The sequence below is a fragment of the Cololabis saira genome, chromosome 10, assembly GCF_033807715.1.
Source record: "Cololabis saira isolate AMF1-May2022 chromosome 10, fColSai1.1, whole genome shotgun sequence".
Classification (NCBI taxonomy): Eukaryota; Metazoa; Chordata; class Actinopteri; order Beloniformes; family Belonidae; genus Cololabis; species Cololabis saira.
Window position 1 is genome coordinate 34,742,701 of NC_084596.1, and position 21,778 is coordinate 34,764,478.

General features: G+C 42.1%; 2 protein-coding genes across 3 annotated transcripts; both read left to right on the forward strand.

The window, feature by feature from the left end:
- Positions 1–13,802, forward strand: adhfe1 (alcohol dehydrogenase iron containing 1). Of its 2 annotated transcripts, XM_061732736.1 has the most exons (15): positions 1–137; positions 5,037–5,074; positions 5,227–5,276; positions 5,749–5,802; positions 5,986–6,140; positions 7,480–7,676; positions 7,751–7,828; positions 7,980–8,085; positions 9,975–10,127; positions 11,394–11,492; positions 11,678–11,756; positions 12,141–12,237; positions 12,983–13,140; positions 13,210–13,340; positions 13,372–13,802. In XM_061732736.1, the coding sequence occupies exons 1-14, from the start codon at positions 85–87 to the stop codon at positions 13,291–13,293; spliced, it is 1,401 nt and encodes a 466-aa protein (XP_061588720.1). In that variant the 5' UTR covers positions 1–84; the 3' UTR covers positions 13,294–13,340; positions 13,372–13,802. The 2 variants fall into 2 exon arrangements, with proteins under 2 accessions (XP_061588720.1, XP_061588719.1); XM_061732735.1 differs by having other exon boundaries at positions 13,210–13,802.
- A 2,541-nt stretch (positions 13,803–16,343) lies between these two features.
- On the forward strand, positions 16,344–19,428 carry LOC133452038 (tripartite motif-containing protein 16-like). Its single transcript, XM_061731224.1, has 2 exons — positions 16,344–16,433; positions 17,097–19,428. The coding sequence occupies exon 2, from the start codon at positions 17,245–17,247 to the stop codon at positions 18,916–18,918; it is 1,674 nt and encodes a 557-aa protein (XP_061587208.1). The 5' UTR covers positions 16,344–16,433; positions 17,097–17,244; the 3' UTR covers positions 18,919–19,428.
- Positions 19,429–21,778: the final 2,350 nt, after the last annotated feature.

Sequence of the window (21,778 nt, forward strand, 5' to 3'; positions counted from 1 at the left end):
TTTATTGTGAAGCGCAGTAAAAGAGGACCATAACCGGGTACTTTTGCTCGGGTGGTCTTCATTCCTCAGTGGGTCAAATCGGACATGGCAGGACGAGACCGAGTCGTGCATCTGCTCCGGCTGCTGGAGCGCGCCGCGTAAGTCTGACCCGCCAACACTCACCCCGGAGCCGCGGTACACCTGCGAGAGTGCAGCAGCGGGACCCCCGAACTCCGCTGGGAAAACTGACCCTTTTAATGTATTCAGGCGAAGGCTCGGTCTGAGAAGGCCCAGAGCTCGAGAGCTCTGCAGATTCTGCATCAGCGGAGGATGTTTAACAATTCGGCGCATATTTGGCACACGGAAACGTGTTTTATTATTAAGTTAAAGGTGCATTTCTTCTAAATGTCACCTGTTGACTCCAATCTGAGACAACTTGACAGAGTCCAGATTTAGATCCAAAACTGGATCTCCGTGGTTTTGAAAGCATAAATTAACAGAGAAAATGCAAGTGCAAGAAAAATGCAGAAAAATGTGCAAGATGATCAAAACCTTCTTAAGATCTGTTGTAAAGCAGATCATCTGAAGTCTCCCTCCTGAATCACCTGTAACCAGGTTCTACACTTGGTGTCCTTCAGTCGCACACTTTTCTGTCTGTTCCACCCCTTCTCAGATGTTTGAAGTTTAATGTAGCCAAAGTTAGTTTAACCTTGGATATTCATCCAACATGAATTCAGGATCAATGTCTTTGGAAGATATGTTCAATAGCTTCCACACCACATGACCCCAAACCCAGGGGCCACATGGTTTTCACAATGAATGCCAGTAAGTTCTAAAACATCTGTTCTTAAACTGACCACAAGAAATTTAATCAAGATCTGTGGTCGTTCTTCCACTCCAAGTGCTGCATCATCTGTGGTAAGCAAACGTACAGATCAAATCTAGAGACAACTTTATAAGCCTCTCAAAGACTGAGTGAAGGCTATGACACAGGATATTGTTTTATTTGGTGGGGTTCACATGATTGATACTACAATGTAGGGGTGTGCAAACAAGGGTACCTCACGATTCGATTCGATTTCGATTATTGGAGCTTCGATTCTTCGATTATAACGATTGTCGATTCGATTCGATTATTGGTGCCACGATTCTTCGATTATTGTGATTTTTAATGCTTTTTTCCATACAAGATTGATTTTCTTTTCATCTGTGGCTACATTTGTAAATAAATAGCCAATCAATTAACTCAGTTCCTCTAACAACACTCATTAAGTAAATGACAAGGTTTTTTGAACATTTGACATGTATTTTTCAAAGACACAAAATAATGTATTGTATGACTATGTAAACATTTGCTCTTTGACTTACTTAACTTTGACCAGGGAAAGCTGCACTTGCATGAGAGCCCCCTCTATTGGCGGAAAACACTGAAAACGGCCAAGCCCTGGATTTAATGAGTTCATTAATTCAAGTAAACAAGATATGTACTTCCATCAAATTTATTTAGTGTAAACATATCTGCCATATTTCAAGTGAACAATAAGAAATGTGCATTCTTGAAAATGAAATGATTCAGCAGCTTATTCAGTCTGGAATCTGGATAGGATAACTTAAAAAAAAATATATATTATTTTTTTTTTTAATTAATCGATTCCAAATCGTCACGTGACGCATCGCGATGCATCGACACATTGATGAATTGCACACACCTCTAGTACAATGGCCTGGTTTAGTGAGGTGTTTAAAATGTCTGTCAGAATTGAGGCCTTCTGGTTCGCACACTCTTTCAGCCCCCAGCCAGCTGTTCCTCAAATATCTCCCTGCAGAATGCAGAAGGAGCACTGGACTGCAATGTCATCCACAGGTTGAAGGTGCTTTTGCAGTATCTTTCCCCTTGTAAGGTGTGGTGTTGTGTTGCAAGTGCTTATCTCTGCTGTAAAGTTGGACATGTTAACATGGAGGGCAACAGACACCAACTCACTATTGGATTCAGATCTAGTGGTCAGTAGCAGAGCTGGGTAGAGTAGCCAAAAATTGTACTCAAGTAAAAGTACTGTTACTTCAGAATAATATGACTCAAGTAGAAGTAAAAAGTAGTCATCCAAATAATTACTTGAGTAAAAGTAAAAAAGTACTTGGTGAAAAAACTACTCAAGTACTGAGTAACGTCTGATTTATTTTTTTTAACACAACCATTCAAACAGACAAAAGTACAAAATAATCATCTTCAGGAAAATTAAATCAATAAAATAATAAAATTAAAATAAAAAATAGCTTAAATTAAAATAAGCTTAAAATAAATTCAAGTACTTTAATAAATAAAAAAATTAATTAAACACAAGTAGCACAAAATTTCAAGCCTTTGTACTTTTCTTTTTTAACCAGGCAGAACTAGAACAAGCCCATGAACTCATAGAAACTCTGTGTGTGTTTTAGTCTGTGTAAATGTGACAAAACATGCAAAAACAAACATTTTTCCCAAAGAATCACTAAGTGATGTCATGAGATTGACGCGTACGCGAAAGAGATAAAAGAAAAGTAACAAGCTCAACGTAGCCTAAAGTAGCGGAGTAAGAGTAACAGTTTCTTCTTTCACAAATCTACTCAAGTAAAAGTAAAAAGTATAGTGATTCAAAACTACTCCTAAAAGTACAAAATTTCACAAAATTCACTCAAGTAAATGTAACGGAGTAAATGTAACTCGTTACTACCCACCTCTGGTCAGTAGAGGAACTGCAGTTTTTTTTATATCCATGGAAATTTGAGCATTTGACTTCTCTGACCTGGGTTTGCTTATCAACATGAGTGACGTCTCTCCTCCCTTCAGTTATCTTCAGTGCTTTGAAGAGGTCTGTGTCTCAGGGTGCTGAGAACATTTAGTAATAGGTCATGGTTTTAAAACGTGTCAGCTTTTGTTGGGTTCGTGGAGACACCCCCAAGGGGGTATGGCAGGAACTACCACCGGGAAACAGAATCCGGTGATCCTAACCAGTCCACGTCCAGAAACCAGAAGATCCAAGAACCAGAGACAAAAAAAATCACTGGGAAACTACAGCTGGATACGAAAAGGCTAGAATGGTGATGATCTGGCAACCGAGAGATGTGAAGCTGCAGTTTAAAAGCTGATGAGTTCAGGTGAAATCAATCAGTAATCACAGAGCGTGAATTGTGATGAGTTCAAGGGAAACCGAGAAACTGCGGCCTTGACCCGTGACACATTTTCTTCACCCAGCACCAATAAAAACACCTTCATGGTTCAAAGTACAAGGCTTTTTGTTTGCCATTTGTGCATAAACCAACAATCCAGACACATTGGACTTCTAGTGCTGAACTCTCTCAGAGTCATCAGTTTAGAAGAAAATACACTATAATAGAAATATAAAAAAAGGTTTCATTATGTAAATGGAAATTTAAATACAAGTACTAACAACAGGTGATGGCAAATGTTAAATAACAAGTACAAAAATAGACCGGTTCTGTGTTGTGAAAAGAGAGTAGAGCTGTATGGGGGTATTGCACTTTTTTTGGGTGGGGGCCTTAAGTCGGGATATTGCTAATTTTTCCGAAATAAAAAAAAAAATGGCACATTGACACACATCAGTAATGTTTTCTGACATTAATCTGACAAAGAAGAAGATATTAAAATAGTCTCAGGCTGTATCTGCAGAGTTTGTGTCTGAGCTGGCTGGAGTGAGTCTCTGATGATTCCTGCCCTTTTCTGACAAACATGGAGTCCATGGAAGGAAGGTTTGTTCCTATGATCCTCTCTGCAGTCTTTATGACTCTGCAGAGCCTTCCTTCCTGCCTGTGTCGTCACCGCACCAGACAGTGATGCTGTAGGCCTGGATGAGAGGGTGGTGATTAAGACCAACTTTCCAGAGCAGCCTGATGAAATAAAGCTGTCTCCACCTCGGCCCATTATTATTTCTTTGGTCTTGTCTGTGTTGAGAATGAGGTCATTCTCCTCTTCAGCGACAAGAATGCTGTTCACCAGGATCCTGTACCCTGCCCGCCCCCTTTGATGAGGCCCAGGATGGTGGTGTCATCAGCGTATTTGATGATGATGGTGTTGTTCTGGGTGAATAGACAGTCATGGGTATACAGGGTGAAGAGTTTGGGGCTGGATGGTGTTGAAGGCAGAGTTATTATCGTTCACGAAAACGAACAAAATAACGAAAACTAAAATTGAAAAAACAATTTCGTTAACTGAACTAAATAAAAACAAAAATTAAAAGACAAAAACGATAACTAACTGAAACTATATTGCGTGTTTAGAAAACTAACTAAAACTAACTGAAATTATAGATATAATTTCCTCCGTTTTCGTCCCTGTCAATATAAGCCTCTTGGGATGATCAATTTATTCCGCTCTGGCCGTTTATCTCCAACTGGCAGCTACGGCACCGTAACGCCTCACGTTCTGTGACGTCAAAACTAGAACTACAACTAAAACGAATAAAAACTAAACTAAAACTAAGCATTTTTGAAAATATAAAAACTAGCAAACCCACACTAAAAACGAATTAAAACTAACTGAATTGAAGGAGAAAAAGTCAAAACGAAATAAAACTAAACTAAAATGAAAAATTCAAAACTATTATAACCCTGGTTGAAGGCACAACTAGTCCAGAAAGAGCATCCTGGCATACGGTCTGCTCTTCTCCAGGTGTTGCAGTTTGTAGTCCACTGATCAGTGGGGTCGATAAGCCAACCTGAGCGGGTTGACAGCGTCTGGGACTGAGTGGTTGAAGTGTGTTAGAACCTTTTTCTAGGCATGTCATGGTGACTGATGTGAGGGCCACTGGCCTGAAGTCATTGAGGGTGGACGTGTCTGGTCTTTTGGGGACTGGTATAATGGTGGAAGTTTAGGTGGAGGTGATCATGTGATGTAACCTGTGTGTGTGTGTGTGTGTGTGTGTGTGTGTGTGTGTGTGTGTGTGTGTGTGTGTGTGTGTGTGTGTGTGTGTGTGTGTGTGTGTGTGTGTGTGTGTGTGTGTGTGTGTGTGTGTGTGTGTGTGTGTGTGTGTGTGTGTGTGTGTGTGTGTGTGAACAAACAGGTGCAGGTGTCCTGCTCACTCCAACACCTTCCAGCGAGGTATGCTCCGTCTCACATTCATCAATGCTGCACGTGCATGCAGTAATTGATTGATTAATCAGCAGCTCTGAAGAATATTGATTAATAACAGTGACCAGTACAGATCAGTCAGTTATAAATGAGTAATTGTTGTAATTATTTTTTTTCTGCAGATGTCGGAACTGCAAACTGCATCGTCAGGAAAACGGAGTACGCCTTCGAGGTGATGCACACCCGACTCAGAAAATGACAGTTTTTTTAGCAGCTTCGCAGATCAAAGCTAGCTGGTCTTTGGTCAGGACGACCTTGTTTTCACAGAATAACTAAAACAGTCATCCCCTGGCAGTTTCTTTTTGCATATTTTCTCTCAAATTTTGGGGAATTTGTTCTTTTATTTGTGGAAATGTTCCCTATGTCCACATAAGTTATTTCCCTCAAACGGTGCTAATACACATGCTAGCATCAACAAGGTGGGTTTATTAAGTTGGCTCAGCTTGAATTAGAACTTAAATTTTCTTGTCATCATGTAACAGATGAATGCATCACCACAGATCACCTTAAAGGGTTTAGAGTATTACTAACTAGGGGCCCCCAAAAAGCTGGGGACGGCCCTGTTATTTCCAGCTTCAGTTCAGCGGTGCAAAAAGGCTCATTTTCATAGTCTTGGTCCAAACCATTCTGTTATTTCCTGTCAGATGGCGAGTTCCAACATCCGGTACGGACCTGGAGTCAGCAGAGAGATCGGCATGGTAATCACACATCACCTTCATCCTCCTCATCATCACTGTTAACTAGCTCTCAACCTGAGGTCCAGATATGGAGCTCCTTCCTGTTAAACGAGTGAAGATTCCAGATTATAAAACCAGTATGAACAGATCTGATTCCAGTCACTGATTGTGGTTCTGTCGTTGTGGACCCGGATCCTCCTGCAGGACCTTCAGAACCTCGGGGCTCAGAACGTTTGTCTGATGACGGACAAGAACTTGTCTCACCTCCCTCCTATGAAGGCCGTGCTGGAGTCTCTGGTTAGGAACGGAGTCAATTACCAAGTGTTCGACAACGTCCGGGTGGAGCCCACCGACACCAGGTGAGGGGGGGACTCGCAGGTGATGCCCTGCTCTCTGATTGGCTGGCAGGTGTGGACAGGACATACTCACAGTTGAACAAAACAGGTGACCAGAGTGACAGTAACTTACCCATTCTGGTTTAGGGATGGGCGGTATGGACTAAAAAATGTATCACGATCATTTCTGGCATTTATCCCGATAACGATAAAAAAAATACCAATACAAAAACGTCATCAACAGGAATTTATCTTTCTTTCTTTCTTTCTTTCTTTCTTTCTTTCTTTCTTTCTTTCTTTCTTTCTTTCTTTCTTTCTTTCTTTCTTTCTTTCTTTCTTTCTTTCCTTTTTTCTTTCAGGCTCATTTCTTTCTTTCCTTCTTTCTTTCCTTTTTTCTTTCAGGCTCATTTCTTTCTTTCCTTCTTTCTTTCCTTTTTTCTTTCAGGCTCATTTCTTTCTTTCCTTCTTTCTTTCCTTTTTTCTTTCAGGCTCATTTCTTTCTTTCTTTCTTTCTTTTTGGCTCATTTCCTTCCTTCCTTCCTTCCTTCCTTCCTTCCTTCCTTCCTTCCTTCCTTCCTTCCTGCCTTCCTTCCTTCATGTACGTTGTGCGTGGACTTAACGCAGAATCATAAATCAACTTTACACAAAAACGTCATCAACGGGAATCGTTTTTACCGCGAGATGACAAATTTATCGTGAACGGTAAAATATCACCCATCCCTATTCTGGTTCCATCAGGAGACCTCAGGGTATTCAGGTGTGTTCAGACTTTGTGGGAACTCTGATGATGTAATGTCGGGACTTCATGGTCCCCATGAATCAAAACGACTTCAGTGTTCAAACTCAGATCTGACGTTGCTGTAAGAAGACACGGGTGGAGCTTTCTCAACAACAAGAACAATAAAACTGAAATTCAAATGTTTCTGGTAGGCTGACGCTAACAAACTCATTCCAGCATCTGCGGGAGGCGAGGCAGAGTTCAGTTAAACCAAGTTTTTAATGACATCATGATACAATATACACATTCAGCACACTAATGAAACAACTAAAGGGCTTAAGTAAAGCACATTCTCAACAACAAGCAGCTAAGTGAACACATCGTAAAAACACAAGTCTGATCTTTGTCGTTTCTCCATCTGAAGTCAGATCCCAGTGGAAACCTGCTCTGGATTCATGGACTTACAAATAGTATTATGTACAGTAGATGTTGGAAAGTACGAAAGCAACCAATACCAAGTCAGCATCTTGGAAGCAGACGTTATCCTGTCAAGTTGATGTAAAAACTGATCACCAGACTCCGTTTCCACTCCTCCGTGTGCGTCCAGATGGATGTTTGCAGTTGAACTCTATTCCGTCTCTCTAGCTTCAAAGAAGCCATCTCTTTTGCTAAAAACGGCTCGTTTGATGTGTACGTGGCGGTGGGCGGTGGATCAGTGATTGACACCTGTAAAGCCGCCAACTTGTACGCGAGCCACCCTGACGCCGACTTCCTGGACTTCGTCAACGCTCCGATCGGCAAAGGGAAGCCGGTGACGGGAGCGGTGAAGCCGCTCATTGCAGGTATGTCAAATGTTCACCTGTTCAGCAGACTGGCTCGGCGAGCTTAGTCGTGACTGTTGGGCGTCTGTTTCCAGTTCCGACGACTGCAGGGACCGGCAGCGAGACCACCGGAGTCGCCATCTTTGACTACGAGCCTCTGAAGGCCAAAACAGGTGACCAGAGAGAACATTTAGTGCTATGAAGAGATTGTTCTGGTGTTAAAACTGTGGACATCAGGGCTTTTTAGGTGTAATGTGCAGCTGGGAGGAGCTCTGACGACATCATCAGGATGAGACTGAGCTCTGATTGGTTGTGTGTGCTCAGGTATCGCCAGCAGAGCCATCAGACCCATGCTGGGCATCGTGGACCCGCTGCACACTCTCTCCATGCCCGAGAGAGTGGCGGCCAACAGTGGCTTTGACGTCCTCTGGTCTGTCCATCCATCCATCCATCCATCCATCCATCACCTCATCCATCCATCCATCCATCCATCATCCATCATCCATCCATCATCCATCCATCCATCCATCCATCCATCATCCATCCATCCATCCATCCATCCATCCATCCATCCATCCATCATCCATCCATCATCCATCCATCCATCCATCCATCATCCATCCATCCATCCATCCATCCATCTTTGTTTCATACAAAAGTAGAGCTGTAGTCCCTTAATCTGTTTGTGTACAAGCATAATATAATTATTTAATTCATTGTAGTCATTGTTAGACAAATAACCTTCAACCTGAAATGAACAACAATATAAAACTTTTTTACTGGGTCATATTTTTATGTAACATTAATAAAAATAAAAAACATTTTGATTCCACCACAACATTTCCATTAGGTTCAGGTCTGGACTTTCAATCAATCAAACTTTATTTAAAAAGTGCTTAACATACCGTAAGGCGACCAAAGTGCTGTACAGATGAATAAAATACAACAAAGCAAAGTCATAAGGTAAGATAGACAGAAAACAACAAGACCAGAAATAGAAAGTAAAAAGCAAAAGACAATACAGGGACTAGTCTACTATGTACACTTCCTGGAGTTAAAAGCCTGTGTAAAAAAATAATTAAAAATCATTAAGGTACAGTGAAACTGCAAATGGCTCATCAGTTATGGTCTATATCTCAGGGAAAGGGGAGAGCATTCTGAGCTCAGCAGCTACAACTGAAAAGGCCCCGTCTCCCCTGGTCACGGAGCGAGTCCTGGGACCGTCTGATCTTCAGGTCTCATAGCTCTACTAGGACGATGCTAATGTACGAGCTCAGAAAGATACGGAGGTGCCCAACCATGCAAGCATTAAAAACCAAGAAAGCCGTTTTAAATGTTATTCTGAAAGAAACAGATAACCAGTGAATGTAATATTGGAGTAATACGCTCACACCGTTGTGCACCGGGCAGCTGAATTTTGGACCAGCTGCAGACGGCGAAGGAGAGACTGGTCCATCCAACTATAATACAATAATAAACTTTATTTATATAGCACCTTTCCTAAAAAAGTTACAAAGTGCTTCCCAAGAACAATAAAATACATCAAGATAAAATACAGTGCATAGTGGACAAAAACATAAGACAGCAATAACCAAGTCTAAAATTAATAACAATATTCACACCACAATAAAAGCTTTTCTAGAAAGGAATGTTTTTAGTAAAGATTTAAAAGCAGTGGGGGGTTTAGCGGACCTGATCTCAGCAGGTAAAGAGTTCAGAAGTTTGGGGGCCCGGACTGCAAAAGCTCCATCACCTTTGGTCACAAGCCGGGCCCTGGGAATGATCAGAACGGCCACTACTTGCTGATCTGAGGGAGCGCCCTGGCAGATAGGGGGTTAAACATTCTTTAAAATAACTAGGGGTTAGGTTATTTAGGGCCTTAAAAGTCAGCAGTAAAATGAAGGGAGTTGCAGTGGTCCAGTCTAGAAAAGATAAATGCAAGAATAACCCTCTCAAGGGCATCATGCGGAAGACGGGGCTGGACTTTACTAATGAGCCTGAACTGATCAAAACTAGACCGGGCTGCTGCTCTGACCTGTCTATCAAACGTGATGTAGATTTGCTGCTGTGTTTGGGATCATTTCCTGTCACATGACTCAGTTTTCAGCCAACCTTTATCTGTCAGACAGATGTCCTCACATTTGTCCCTAGAAGACATTGTACCACATTGCTGTTGTCTTTTCCTCTTGGCATTGTGTTAATGTTTCAGACCAGCAAACTACCAAAACATCTGTTTTTATTGGGGCAGGGGAGGGGTGGGGGTCTGTGGTTGGTGCCTCTTGGTGGCAGGACAGCTGACGTCTTCTCTGCCCCCATCAGTCACGCTCTGGAGTCGTACACCGCCCTGCCCTACGAGCAGAGGAGCCCCTGCCCCACCAACCCCATCAACCGCCCCGCCTACCAGGGCAGCAACCCCATCAGTGACGTCTGGTCCCGCCACGCCCTCAATGTGGTCGCCAAGTACATGAAGAGGTAAACACACACTTCCTCTGCCCATCTAGAACCAGCTGCTTTACCAAAACCGTTTTTTTAGAACCAGTTTCTGATCCAGAACCAGTTATTTAGATAATAATGTTTGCTAATTTGCAAATATTATAAGTCCTGCTAACTAGTTGGCATACATGTAGCTAGTGCCAGTCGAGCTAACCTAATGACATATTTTGACTTTTTGAGTGAAAAAAAAGAGAATAATAGAGATAATAAAAAATGTAATGAACTTCTGACTTCATAAACTCACAGAGTTTGTTGCCCGGGGGCTCGTGGGGATGTGGGCGTTATTCAGCTGTATACTCTCTGTATAAACAGAAATGGTTCTGCAGTATATGAATACCGGTATACAAAAGTCCAACATGTTTGTTGTTATTAGATATTAAAGCAGGTGAGTTTATATTTGTTATGTGGACATTAATGCCACAGATAAACTATTCAATTGAGCTTTGCTAAGAAAACCCACCACATTGCATCAAAACTCTTCTTACACACAATCCTGAAGCACCAGGCGATTGTGGAAATGAAAAACCACCTTTTAGCGGAAAAAAACCAACCTAAAGGCTGAATTATGGTTCTGCGTCAAACCAACGCAGAGCACACGCCGTCACCGTGACGCCGTTGTGAACCCTTCGGACTTCTCCGTCACTCCATTTCGTTGCGGTGCAGTACCCCCCTTGACCGCTAATTCGCGCTAATTCGACTTTTTCTGGTCACAGTGAATCAAAGAGATAAGGACAACTATTGTGCAAAAAAACAAAACAAAAAAAATCACACATACACAAAGAAAAGAGCCCTGAAAGTTCACGACTGCTTCAAACCGGAAACCGGAAATGCGTTGCTTCCAAGCGAATCAATCACAGCCCTCTCGGTCTGCGTGTGGTAGTTACAATTTTCGGGAGTTGACGTCAGTGACGGCGTGTGGTCTGCGTCGACGCGTACCACACGCCGTAGGCACGGTGTCGTTTTGACGCAGAACCATAACTCAAGCTTTAGACAGAACCAGACTCAGGAAGAACGACCATCCACCCGGACCAGTTGGAGGTTGAGAGGACAGGAAAGAGGAGAGAATGATGTCACTAATAGAGTTGGTGTAGAGGAGAAGTGCATCATGGGAGGTTCCCCAGCAGTCTAGGCCTGTCTGTTGACAGAATTTTGTAAAGGAAAACAACTCTTCTGGTGGTTCTGACGGGGATCCGTTCTAGGTAACGTATGAACCAACTGATCAATTGATTTATTGATTGATTGCAGAGCCGTGCGGGATCAGGAGGACCTGGAGGCCCGGTCCAGCATGCACCTGGCCAGCGTGTTTGCTGGAATCGGCTTTGGAAATGCTGGAGTTCATCTGTGGTGAGAAGCTAGTATTTCTATGGCTCTCTTTCAGCCAGCTCCTTCAGCATGAACCTGTGTCTTTGATGCGTAGGAACGGGTCTGAGCTGCTTTAGCTCGTTATCTGCAGGATGTCTTCTTTAGACCCGGACTGGAAACAACTTGGTTTAACTAGTTTCCTGCTGTCTCTCTCTCCCTCACTGCAGTCATGGGATGTCATATCCAATCGCAGGAAATGTGAAGACTCACGCAGCCAAGGGCTACAGTGTGGAGCACCCCCTGGTGGTGAGAGATGACGCAACACAGTGACCAGGAAAACACCCTTCAGAGTTTCAGGGATCTGTTCAACAAGCCATCACTGACAAAAGTCTGCACCCGTTATTTTAATCCAGTGATTATAAAATCATCTGATCATAGTGGGTCTTGTCATAGTGTCAGACAAATATAAAACCAGATGAACAATGAGAGGTTGTATTAACATTTTTGTATTAACAAACACAGGACTCCAACAGGCTGCATAAACTGTACTGAATATGAAAAGTTAACATTAAAGGATTGAAAGATTGAATGGAAACCGTTCTAGAAACAAATCCAAGATCACTTCAAGATTCCTCACATTAGTTTTAAATGTCAAAGGGAAATGATGGTTATGATGAACTGTGTCTTCAGCCTCATGGACTCTCGGTGGTGCTCACGTCTCCAGCCGTCTTTAACTTCACTGCGCCGATGTGTCCGGAGCGCCACCTTGAGGCTGCAGAGATCCTCGGTAAGAGTTAAGAGACGCTCTGAGTCAGATATGATGACAAATAAATGAAATGATGCAAATGAAGGTCTGAATGTTAGTGAGAAACTTCATTAACTTGACATACAATTTAAAAACTTTAATTTCAGGTGCTGTTGCAAACTCTCAGTGGTGCATTTGGATGCAGCATCTCTGATGGTTGTGCAGAAACTGTTTTTGAAGCATTCAGGTGTATTTACTCTGGTGCATTCATGTGACGCAGTCTTTCTTTTCATGATCCGTTTAAGTGTAGTTACAAAGTCTGTGGTATGTTGCTGCGTTCAGGATTAGTTTCTGTCTGTGGTGCATTCAGGTGCACTAAGAGACTCTGTGATGTGTTCATGTTCAGTGAGAGACTCTTCGTGGTGCATTCAGGTGCAGTTACTCCGTGGTGTGTTCAGGTGCTGCAACTCTGTAGTGTATATGGGTGTAGTAGTCACCCCCTGATACAGAAATGGACTGGGCTGCATTCAGGTGCAGTAACTCTGTGGCGCAATCGGAAGCTACAATGTTCTTTGATGCCTTCATGTGCAGTAAATCACTGTGGTGTGTTCAGGTGCATTAACAGACTGTTATGCCTTCGAGTACACTAAGAAATTGTATAGTTGTTCTCTATGATGAGTTCAGATGTAGTAAGAGACTTTGTGGCACATTCAGGTGCATTAAGAGACTTGATGTCACTGATGCTGTACGTTCAGTTGCAGTAACTGATTCTCTGTGGTGCGTTCAGGTGCCGATGTTCGACAGGTGAAGCTGGCGGACGCTGGTGCCGTTCTTGCCGACACGCTGCGTGAGTTCCTCTACGATCTGCACGTGGAGGACGGACTGGGAGCTGTTGGATACAGCCCGGATGACATCCCAGCGCTGGTGAAGGGAACTCTTCCTCAGGTGAGTATCTGCAGCTGGGCATGTTTCCCTTGCACGAGTACTCAAGTAACATCTTCTTCTGCCCTGCAGGAGCGCGTCACCAAACTGTCTCCCAGAGCTCACACAGAGGAGGACCTGAGCCACCTCTTTGAAGCCTCCATGAAGCTGTACTGAGGCCCCTGCAGCTGCGCTTCCTCCAGCGTCCACCAGAGGCCGCTGTTGTCTGCAGTAAGACTCCTCGGCAGCTAAATCCATCAGTCTGTCGTCAGGTGTTTCCTGTGTTCAGCCAAGTCATGATGAAAACCTCAGTCTTCAATTATGTGACTCAAATCAAATATTTCTTTTTGGTTAAAAGCTTTTAATAAATATTAAAGCAACCCGCTGCATTGATTCAGCAGCTCTAAAAGGTTTTGCATTTTAAATGACATGAATATCCGTCCTCAAGCTGACTGATTGTTAGAAGGTTTAAACGTTAAATTAAATCTCTGAAAAACATAATGAAAACAAGGACAGAGTTTTGTGAAACACTAACAGAACCAAGTTGCCTTAACTTTGAGTTTTTAATCAATTCTGATTCTGTTTCTGTCAAAATGTCAATGTTTTTTTGTTAGTATAAAGTGTGGAACTTTGTTTCATGTCATAAAATGATTTTACAAAGTTTGATTAAAAAAATCATGCATGTGCATCTCCATTTCTGTCATTATTTTGTCGTCATTACTTTCATACTTCGTCATTACTTTACATTCACACAAGACATAAATACACGTATAATTACCTTTTACCTGCGTACTTATTTACGTCTATATGGAGTTAACAGCTTTCTTTAGCCTCATATCCAGTGAAAATGATACGTTTGTACCACTTTTCGAACCTGTTCATACTTGGACATTGCTTAATTTCTACATTTAATCTGTTCCACAGCCTCACGCCACAGACAAAGACAAAAACTTTAAAAAGTTGTACACACTTGAGGATGCTTGAATATTACCTCTCCTCTCAATTTATGTCCTCTATCTCTACTAAAAAACTGTTTTTAATATTGTTGTAGGTTGGTTGCTACCCTATACATCAATTGTGCTATTTGAAAATCAACCAGATCAATGAATTCCAAAAATCTTGATTTCAAGAAAAGTGAATTTGTCTTATGAATTATCCATATCACGCTTTTCTGCAGTGTAATTAGTTTTGATTGTGTAGATTTTATTGCTTCGCCTCAAACCTCTGCACCGTAGCTTAAATATGGTTAAACGAATCAACGGTGAAAACTGGAGTGATTTGTGGTCCAGAATTTGTTCTGCTTTAGTCAGTGCTGCGATGCTTCTGACGTTTATTGTGTACATAATTGACACCTGATTCCTGCATACAAGCAGAAATTAAAGCTCTGCAGACCTGTTGTGAAGACATCAAAGCAGTGGACCAGGAAAGCTATGGAGGATCTTCAGGCATGCTTGGACTGTACTGACTGGCATGTTTTCAGGACTTCTACCAACAGTCTGGACGAGCGCACAGAGGCTGTGACATCTTACATCAGCTTCTGTGAGGACAGTTGTGTACCATCACGTACCAGGGTTAGTTACAACATGACAAATTCTGGTTCACATCAAAGCTCAGAAGGCTGCGGCTGCAGAAGGAAGAAGCGTTCAGGAGTGGCGACAAGGACAGGCTCAAAAAGGTAAAGTACACGTTTAGCAAGGAGGTGAGAGTAGCTAAACGACTGTACTCTGAGAAACTACAACAACAGTTCTCAGAAAACAATGCCAGCTCAGTTTGGAAGGGACTGAGACAGATAACCAATTACAAACCCAGAGCCCCCCCCTCCATCAACGACCGATGTCTAGCCAACGACCTGAACGAGTTCTAATGTCGCTTTGACAGACAAAGGGACAGTCCTGATACCATCCCCCGGGATTGCATTCACATTCACCAATTCCATCCCTCCAATTGCAGCAGGGGCTGGAGCTTTTCCACCACTTCACACCCCAGAGGCCCGATCCTCATCCCTCCACACCACAGCGACGCCCCTCTCTATCCTGGAGAGGGACGTTAACAAGATATTTAAAAGACTAAACCCCCGCAAAGCAGCAGGACCGGACTCTGTGTCCCCATCCACCATGCAGCACTGTGTCGATCAGCTGTCTCTGGTGTTCACGGACATCTTCAACACCTCCCTGGAGACATGCCATGTGCCTGCCTGCTTCAAAACCTCCACCATCATACCTGTCCCCAAAAAACCAAGGACCACAGGACTCAATGACTACAGACCCGTCTAATAAGAATAATAAAACAATTAGAACTTTATTTAAAAGGGATATCTCTTCAGTTCCATACGTGATCCCATATTGGAATAAATATGTAGAAAATATTAACTGGAAGAAGGTCTGGCTCTCACCCAAACAATACCTGGTGACAAACAAAGTTAAAGAAATTTAATTTAAGTTAATTCATGAATTCTATCCTACAAATGATCACATTGTAAAAAGATTCAAAAGAAATATCGATTCAAAATGTACTTTTTATTCTGCAAATTCGGAAACAATGACTCACTTATTCTGGCTGTGCCCCATTGTTCATACTTTTTGGAGTGATATGTGTAATTTTGTGTCTGAAAGCATTGAAACTGATTTCAAATTATTTTGGAAGGATGTTGTTTGGTGTTTTTGACCATGTAACGATTAGAACAAAGCCAAAATAAACATTTATTATTAATTTGTTGACTATCCTTGCAAAATTCCACATCCACAAATCCAAATTCTTACACAAAAAACCCTCTTTTTTTACTTTTCATTGTGAATTTAATCAGTATCTGGACTCTATTAAGTTTTCTACAAATTCAAAAGCAATCAAAACCATGTATGTAAATGTTTTGGCTTTCTGTTATAATATCATCCCCCCTGGCTGGTTATAATGTGTTTTGCTTTTTGTTTTGTTTTTTATTTCATTTATACTCTATATATGTTATAATTCAACTTGAAATAGCATAATGTGAAGCTTTGTAATCAGTGTACTGTGTAAAAAAAAGGAGAAGCCCATCTAACTAATTTCCAGGTTGAAGCCAAAGAGTAAGTAGGAAGACATATTGCAGTTCATTGACTGCAACATCATCATGCCGTTGTGTTTACTAGGAACGCGCATCCTATTGGTGCAGCGGGATCACGTGACGACCGCGCCTCGACCCGCGGACGAAAATATTACTGCGCTCAGAAGAAAGTAGTACCGCCCGATCCGCCAATAAAACAGAGAAGAAGTAGTACCGTCTTGCGGTCTGGATCACGGGACTCTTGTGGGGTTTTGAGCTCCGAACTTTTACTTATAAGGTAAGCATGAATCAATCTTTTTTATAACGTAAAGATTATGTCGTCGCCATAGGTGGGAGCAGGAATCACTTTCTTTTGCGGTTCACCTTACGGTCTGTTTGTTTAAATTAAGTTTCGTTAAAAGAATACGCCGAATGCTTCCGGGTTTCCTGACGCCCACGTGTTTGTTGTTAGCTTTAGCATCCGGTGCTAGGACAAACAAAAATACGCAAAGTAGACATTTCAGAGTCACAAGTTGTAAATCCTCTGTGGCTGTTTATCATCTCATGGGCTCGATATTTGGAGGTCTGAAATGTCCCAGAAAGGAGTTTAGTTGGGTAAAGAAACCTTTTCTTGCATGAAGTCTCTTTTTCATGTGAAATTTAACTTGAAAGGGTTAAAATCCAGTATGTCCATCCCTGGTTTCATCTGTAAATTAAGTTTATGGGAAATTTAGAATTATAAAATAACTAATTTCTCTAAAAGGAAACCTAAATTACACTTATTAAATTATTTTTGGGAAAATACGAGTTGGGGTAAAAAGACATTTACTTCTGAACTGATTTCTGATATAAAAGGGTTAAATCCAGAGTTTGTGTTCTTCCTGGAATCTGATCCTGATGAACTCTTCTTTCTGCTCTCAGATCCAGTCTGACCAGTGTTTCCTTGTTCCCTCTCCTGCAGATCTGCAGCTTGAAGACCGGTCTGAACAACAAGAGCTGAACACTGAGAGCTGAAAGCCTCCTACTCTGCACAGATTTTTACATCAGAGCTGAGACTAGTTTCACGTTTGAGGAAGTAACAACTTCAGTCTCAGTTATCGAGAGGAGAAATGGCGCAGAAAGGAGTTCAGCTGGATAAAGAATCCTTTTCTTGTCTGATCTGTTTGGATCTTTTAAATGATCCGGTGACTATTCCCTGTGGACACAGTTACTGTATGAAGTGTATTAAAACCTACTGGAATGAAGAAAAGGAGAGGGAACAACCCAGCTGTCCTCATTGTAGAGAGAGTTTCACACCGAGACCTGTGCTGGTGAAAAACACCATGTTGGCTGATTTAATGGAGGACCTGAAGAAGATTGGACTTCAAGCTGCTCCTACCGATCGCTGCTATGCTGAAGCTGAAGATGTGGTCTGTGATTTCTGCTCTGGAAGAAAACGTAAAGCCACCAAGTCCTGTTTATGCTGTCTGGCCTCTTACTGTGAGAATCACCTTCAACCTCATCATAATGTGGCTCCATTCAAGAAACACAAGCTGGTGGATCCCTCCAAGAACCTGCAGGACAACGTCTGCCCCCGTCATGACGAGGTGATGAAGATGTTCTGTCGTACTGATCAGAAGTGTATCTGTTATCTCTGCTCTCTGGATGAACATAAAGGCCACGACACAGTCTCAGCTGCAGCAGAAAGGACTGAGAGGCAGAGAGAGATGGATGTGAGTCGACAACAAATCCAGCAGGGGATCCAGGACAGAGAGAAAGATGTGAAGCTGCTTCAGCAGGAGGTGGAGGCCATCTATCAGTCTGCTGATAAAACAGTGAAGGACAGTGAGGAGATCTTCACTGAGCTGATCTCTCTCCTCCAGAAGAGAAGCTCTGATGTGAAGCAGCAGATCTGGTCCCAGCAGGAAACTGAAGTGAGGGGCATTAGAGAACTGGAGGACAAGCTGCAGCAGGAGATCACTGACCTGAAGAGGAGAGACTCTGAGATGAAGCAGCTCACAGACAACGAGGACAACAACCAGTTTCTCCACAACTACCCCGTACTGTCACCAGTCAGTGAGTCCACACACTCCTCCAGCATCAGCATCTATCCTCTCAGATACTTTGAGGATGTGACAGACGCTGTGTCAGAGGTCAGAGGTCGACTACAGGACATCCTGACAGACACGTGGACAAACCTTTCACTGACCATCACTGATGTTTCAGAACCAGAACCAAAGAGCAGAGCTGAATTCTTGAAATATTCATGTGAAATCACTCTGGATCCAAACACACTAAACGGACGGCTGTTACTTTCAGAGGACAAGAGAAAGGTGACAATTCTGAAACAACTTCAGTCTTATTCAAGTCATCCAGACAGATTCACTGATCGTCCTCAGGTCCTGAGTAGAGAGGGTCTGACTGGGCGTCATTACTGTGAGGTGGAGGTGACAGAAGATATACTTGGTGTAGCAGTTTCATACAAGAATGTCAGCAGAACCGGGGAGGGATTTGGAGAAAGTCACAAATCTTGGTCACTAGATTGTGAAGCAGAGACTTATGAACTTTGGCACAACGACACCGAAACCCCCATCCCATTTCCTTATTCCCCCAGAACGGGAGTTTACCTGGATCACAGAGCAGGAGTTCTGTCCTTCTACAACATCTATGAAGATATCATGTACCTCATGTACAGAGTCCAGACCACCTTCACTCAGCCGCTCTACGCTGGAGTTTATGTTTATGGTACTCCTGGAACCACAGCCGAGTTCGTTAAACCCGGTAGTTCTTCATGTCTTTATTGATTTTTCTCTTCTTGTCAGAGATGAACGTGCTTCTTTTGGATATGAAAGTCGTTCTTTTGTAGTTTCACCTGGGAAATATTAACATCTTCTATTTCAGTATAAAAACAGAAATAAGCCTGTATTGTAATTGTTGTTAACTGTTAGAATGTTACAATATAGAAACACATCAAAACTCTTTTCTTCCACTTCATGGACTCCAACAGACAACCCACCAGACCTTCTTCATATCTGATGTCATGTCTGCATTCACACTTGTTTCCTCATTGATTAGCAAACTAAATGTTCTTGTTTTTCTAAAGATAAAAATATTTTCTAGACTCGAGCACAAAGTAAATGATTTCAGAAATGTTAGTGACCAGCAGCAACACAGCAAACAGTTCAGTCAAGCCTTCAGTTGGTGTAAACTAGTGTGTTGGGGCCGGTAGTCATCGCTGCAGCTGCAGGACCAGACTAGATCTGCAGATCACATGTTGTTGTCTAAATCTGTTGAGGATGTTTCATGTTTAACAATCTGGATATTAGTAAGAAATAAAACTTCTGATGTTCTAACAAAGTGTTTTCTTCAGTCTTCATTCCAGGATTTGACTCAGATCTGAGGGAGAAAACATGAATCTAATATTCAAGTAAAACTGAGGCAGTTTTCCTCCTCAAACATCCCAAAGTACAGAGTTCATGTTCACAACAGATCATATTTCTGGATTTAAATGTGTCTTTACTGATTTTACTGCTCCAGTTCTGGCCGGACTTCACTCAAAAGAGGCTTTAAATCTCCACAATCCTCTTTTCCTGTTAAATAAAGATGAAATAAGTGAATTAAAACAGTGAACTTTTGAATCTCAGTTAAATGGACCCGTTTTGGGTGCAGGAGCCGCTGCAGGAATATGTTCTGCTTGGAAGATGCTGCTGGCCGGTACCAGAGTTCAGCTTCACTCTGCAGGGTGGAGGTCTGGGAACGTGGCTCAGGAAACCTCCCAAGATGGGTCACTTTACCATCAGCGTGTTAACAACTGAGTGCACGTTGTGACACTAGATGGAGTAAATGTTTGACTTTAATTGGGCTGTGAAGCCTGAGAGCAAGGGTCAAGTAAACTTTCAATGTGCAGGTGAACAGAAGCAGCAATAAAAATGAATTATGATGGAGACAGAAGCTCACCTGGACCTCTGGGGATGTAAAGTCAGCTCGGGTCGTCATATATTACAACCAACAACACAAGCCTTTTGTTCTGTTATAAAATGTGCCCTGTAGACTGACCATAAAAACAAACCTACCAGAAATAACAATGTTAAAGTTATACAACAGCCCATCCTCCACCACATCACATGCCGAGCTCAGTTTGTGCTTAGTTAAATAACATCTAAATAACATCTAGCTGCACCATTTTCATTGTATAAACAAAAAGACAGGAAAAATAAGAGATAAAAGGAAACATCTAGAGGAACATCTGTCAGCTAATACGGCTAATATTCAGTCTATCAATGTTCCACAATCTGAAGAAATCTCTGTGTACCCAGGACAAGGCTGGCCCTCACTTCTGGACGGTCACGATTTCCAGGTCCTCGGGTGTATTAAAAACAAACATGGTCCAGTAACATGAAAGCAATACATGGGCCCAGGAAAACTTGCAGAAACCACCAGTAAATACATTTGCTGTAAACCATCCACGGCTGCAGGTTCAAACTCTTGAAGCCACAATGAAACCTGATGCAGCAGGATGGGTGGATGCTCAGGGCCAAAGCTGGGATAAAGTGACAAACTGATGAGAAATGGAAATTTAAATGTTTTTTTTGGGGGTGAAACATAGACACTGTGTTCGTTGAACTTAAGAAGAGCGGCGCCACATGAGTTTTTATCAGTGGTCCGTGAGACCACTGATCTCTGACGGTATGGGGTGCATTAATGCCTGTGGATGAGGCAGCGTACATATTCTACGTCATCATATAAAGCTCATTATGGTCACACAAGTCAATGAAAAAAACGATTATCCAGACGTGTCAAATTAAAGGCACTATCATTTATTTATCTATCCGTCTGACCAATCACCTCTTTGTCTAACTACCTGTCTTTTTATTGAAATCATTAAAAAATAACGACACAAATGCTTTAACTGACATACATGATGATAAGCATTACTTCATTTATTTAAGGTCTTGCACAGGTTACATCTTTCTGCCAGTAAGTTAGCCAAACTCTACCCTGGCTTCAACCCAACTTGCATCAGATGCAGGCAGGACCCAGCTACTCTTAGTCACATGTTTTGGTTCTGCCCAAAGCTAGATCTATTTTGGGACAATATATTCGATACATTTTCATATATGTGTAATAAAATCATCAGTCCCAACCCATTGACGTCATTATTTGGGGTTTTCCCTCAGGAGACACTAATATCTCGGCACCAGGCGGAAGCTGTAGCATTCTCAACTCTACTTGCATGACGTCTGATACTTCTTAGCTGGAAAAAGCCCACACCTCCCTCTCATAAGCGCTGGGTGGAAGACGTGATGTCTCACCTCAAAGTGGAACAAGTGAAGTACACTGCCCGGGGCGATACTCACAGATATTATAAAGTTTGGCAGCCATTTCTATTTTTTTTCATGAAATATTTTTGACATAGTGTAGCCACCTGATCCCCCCACCCCCTTTATTTATATGTGTGTATATGTATTTGTATTAGGGGTGTGCAAACAAGGGTACCTCACGATTCGATTTCGATTATTGGAGCTTCGATTCTTCGATTCTTTGATTATAACGATTGTCGATTCGATTCGATTATTGGTGCCACGATTCTTCGATTATTGTGATTTTTAATGCTTTTTTCCATACAAGATTGATTTTGTCTTCATCTGTGGCTACATTTGTAAA

What these genes read in the sequence shown, in the direction of transcription:
- LOC133452038 (XM_061731224.1), top strand. Translation starts at nt 17,245, where the DNA reads ATGGCGCAGAAAGGAGTTCAGCTGGATAAAGAATCCTTTTCTTGTCTG.
- adhfe1 (XM_061732735.1), top strand. Translation starts at nt 85, where the DNA reads ATGGCAGGACGAGACCGAGTCGTGCATCTGCTCCGGCTGCTGGAGCGC. An exon ending in CGGCTGCTGGAGCGCGCCGC is followed by an intron (nt 138 to 5,036) that starts GTAAGTCTGACC and finishes GTGAACAAACAG; the next exon opens with GTGCAGGTGTCCTGCTCACT. An exon ending in AGTGGCTTTGACGTCCTCTG is followed by an intron (nt 8,086 to 9,974) that starts GTCTGTCCATCC and finishes TGCCCCCATCAG; the next exon opens with TCACGCTCTGGAGTCGTACA.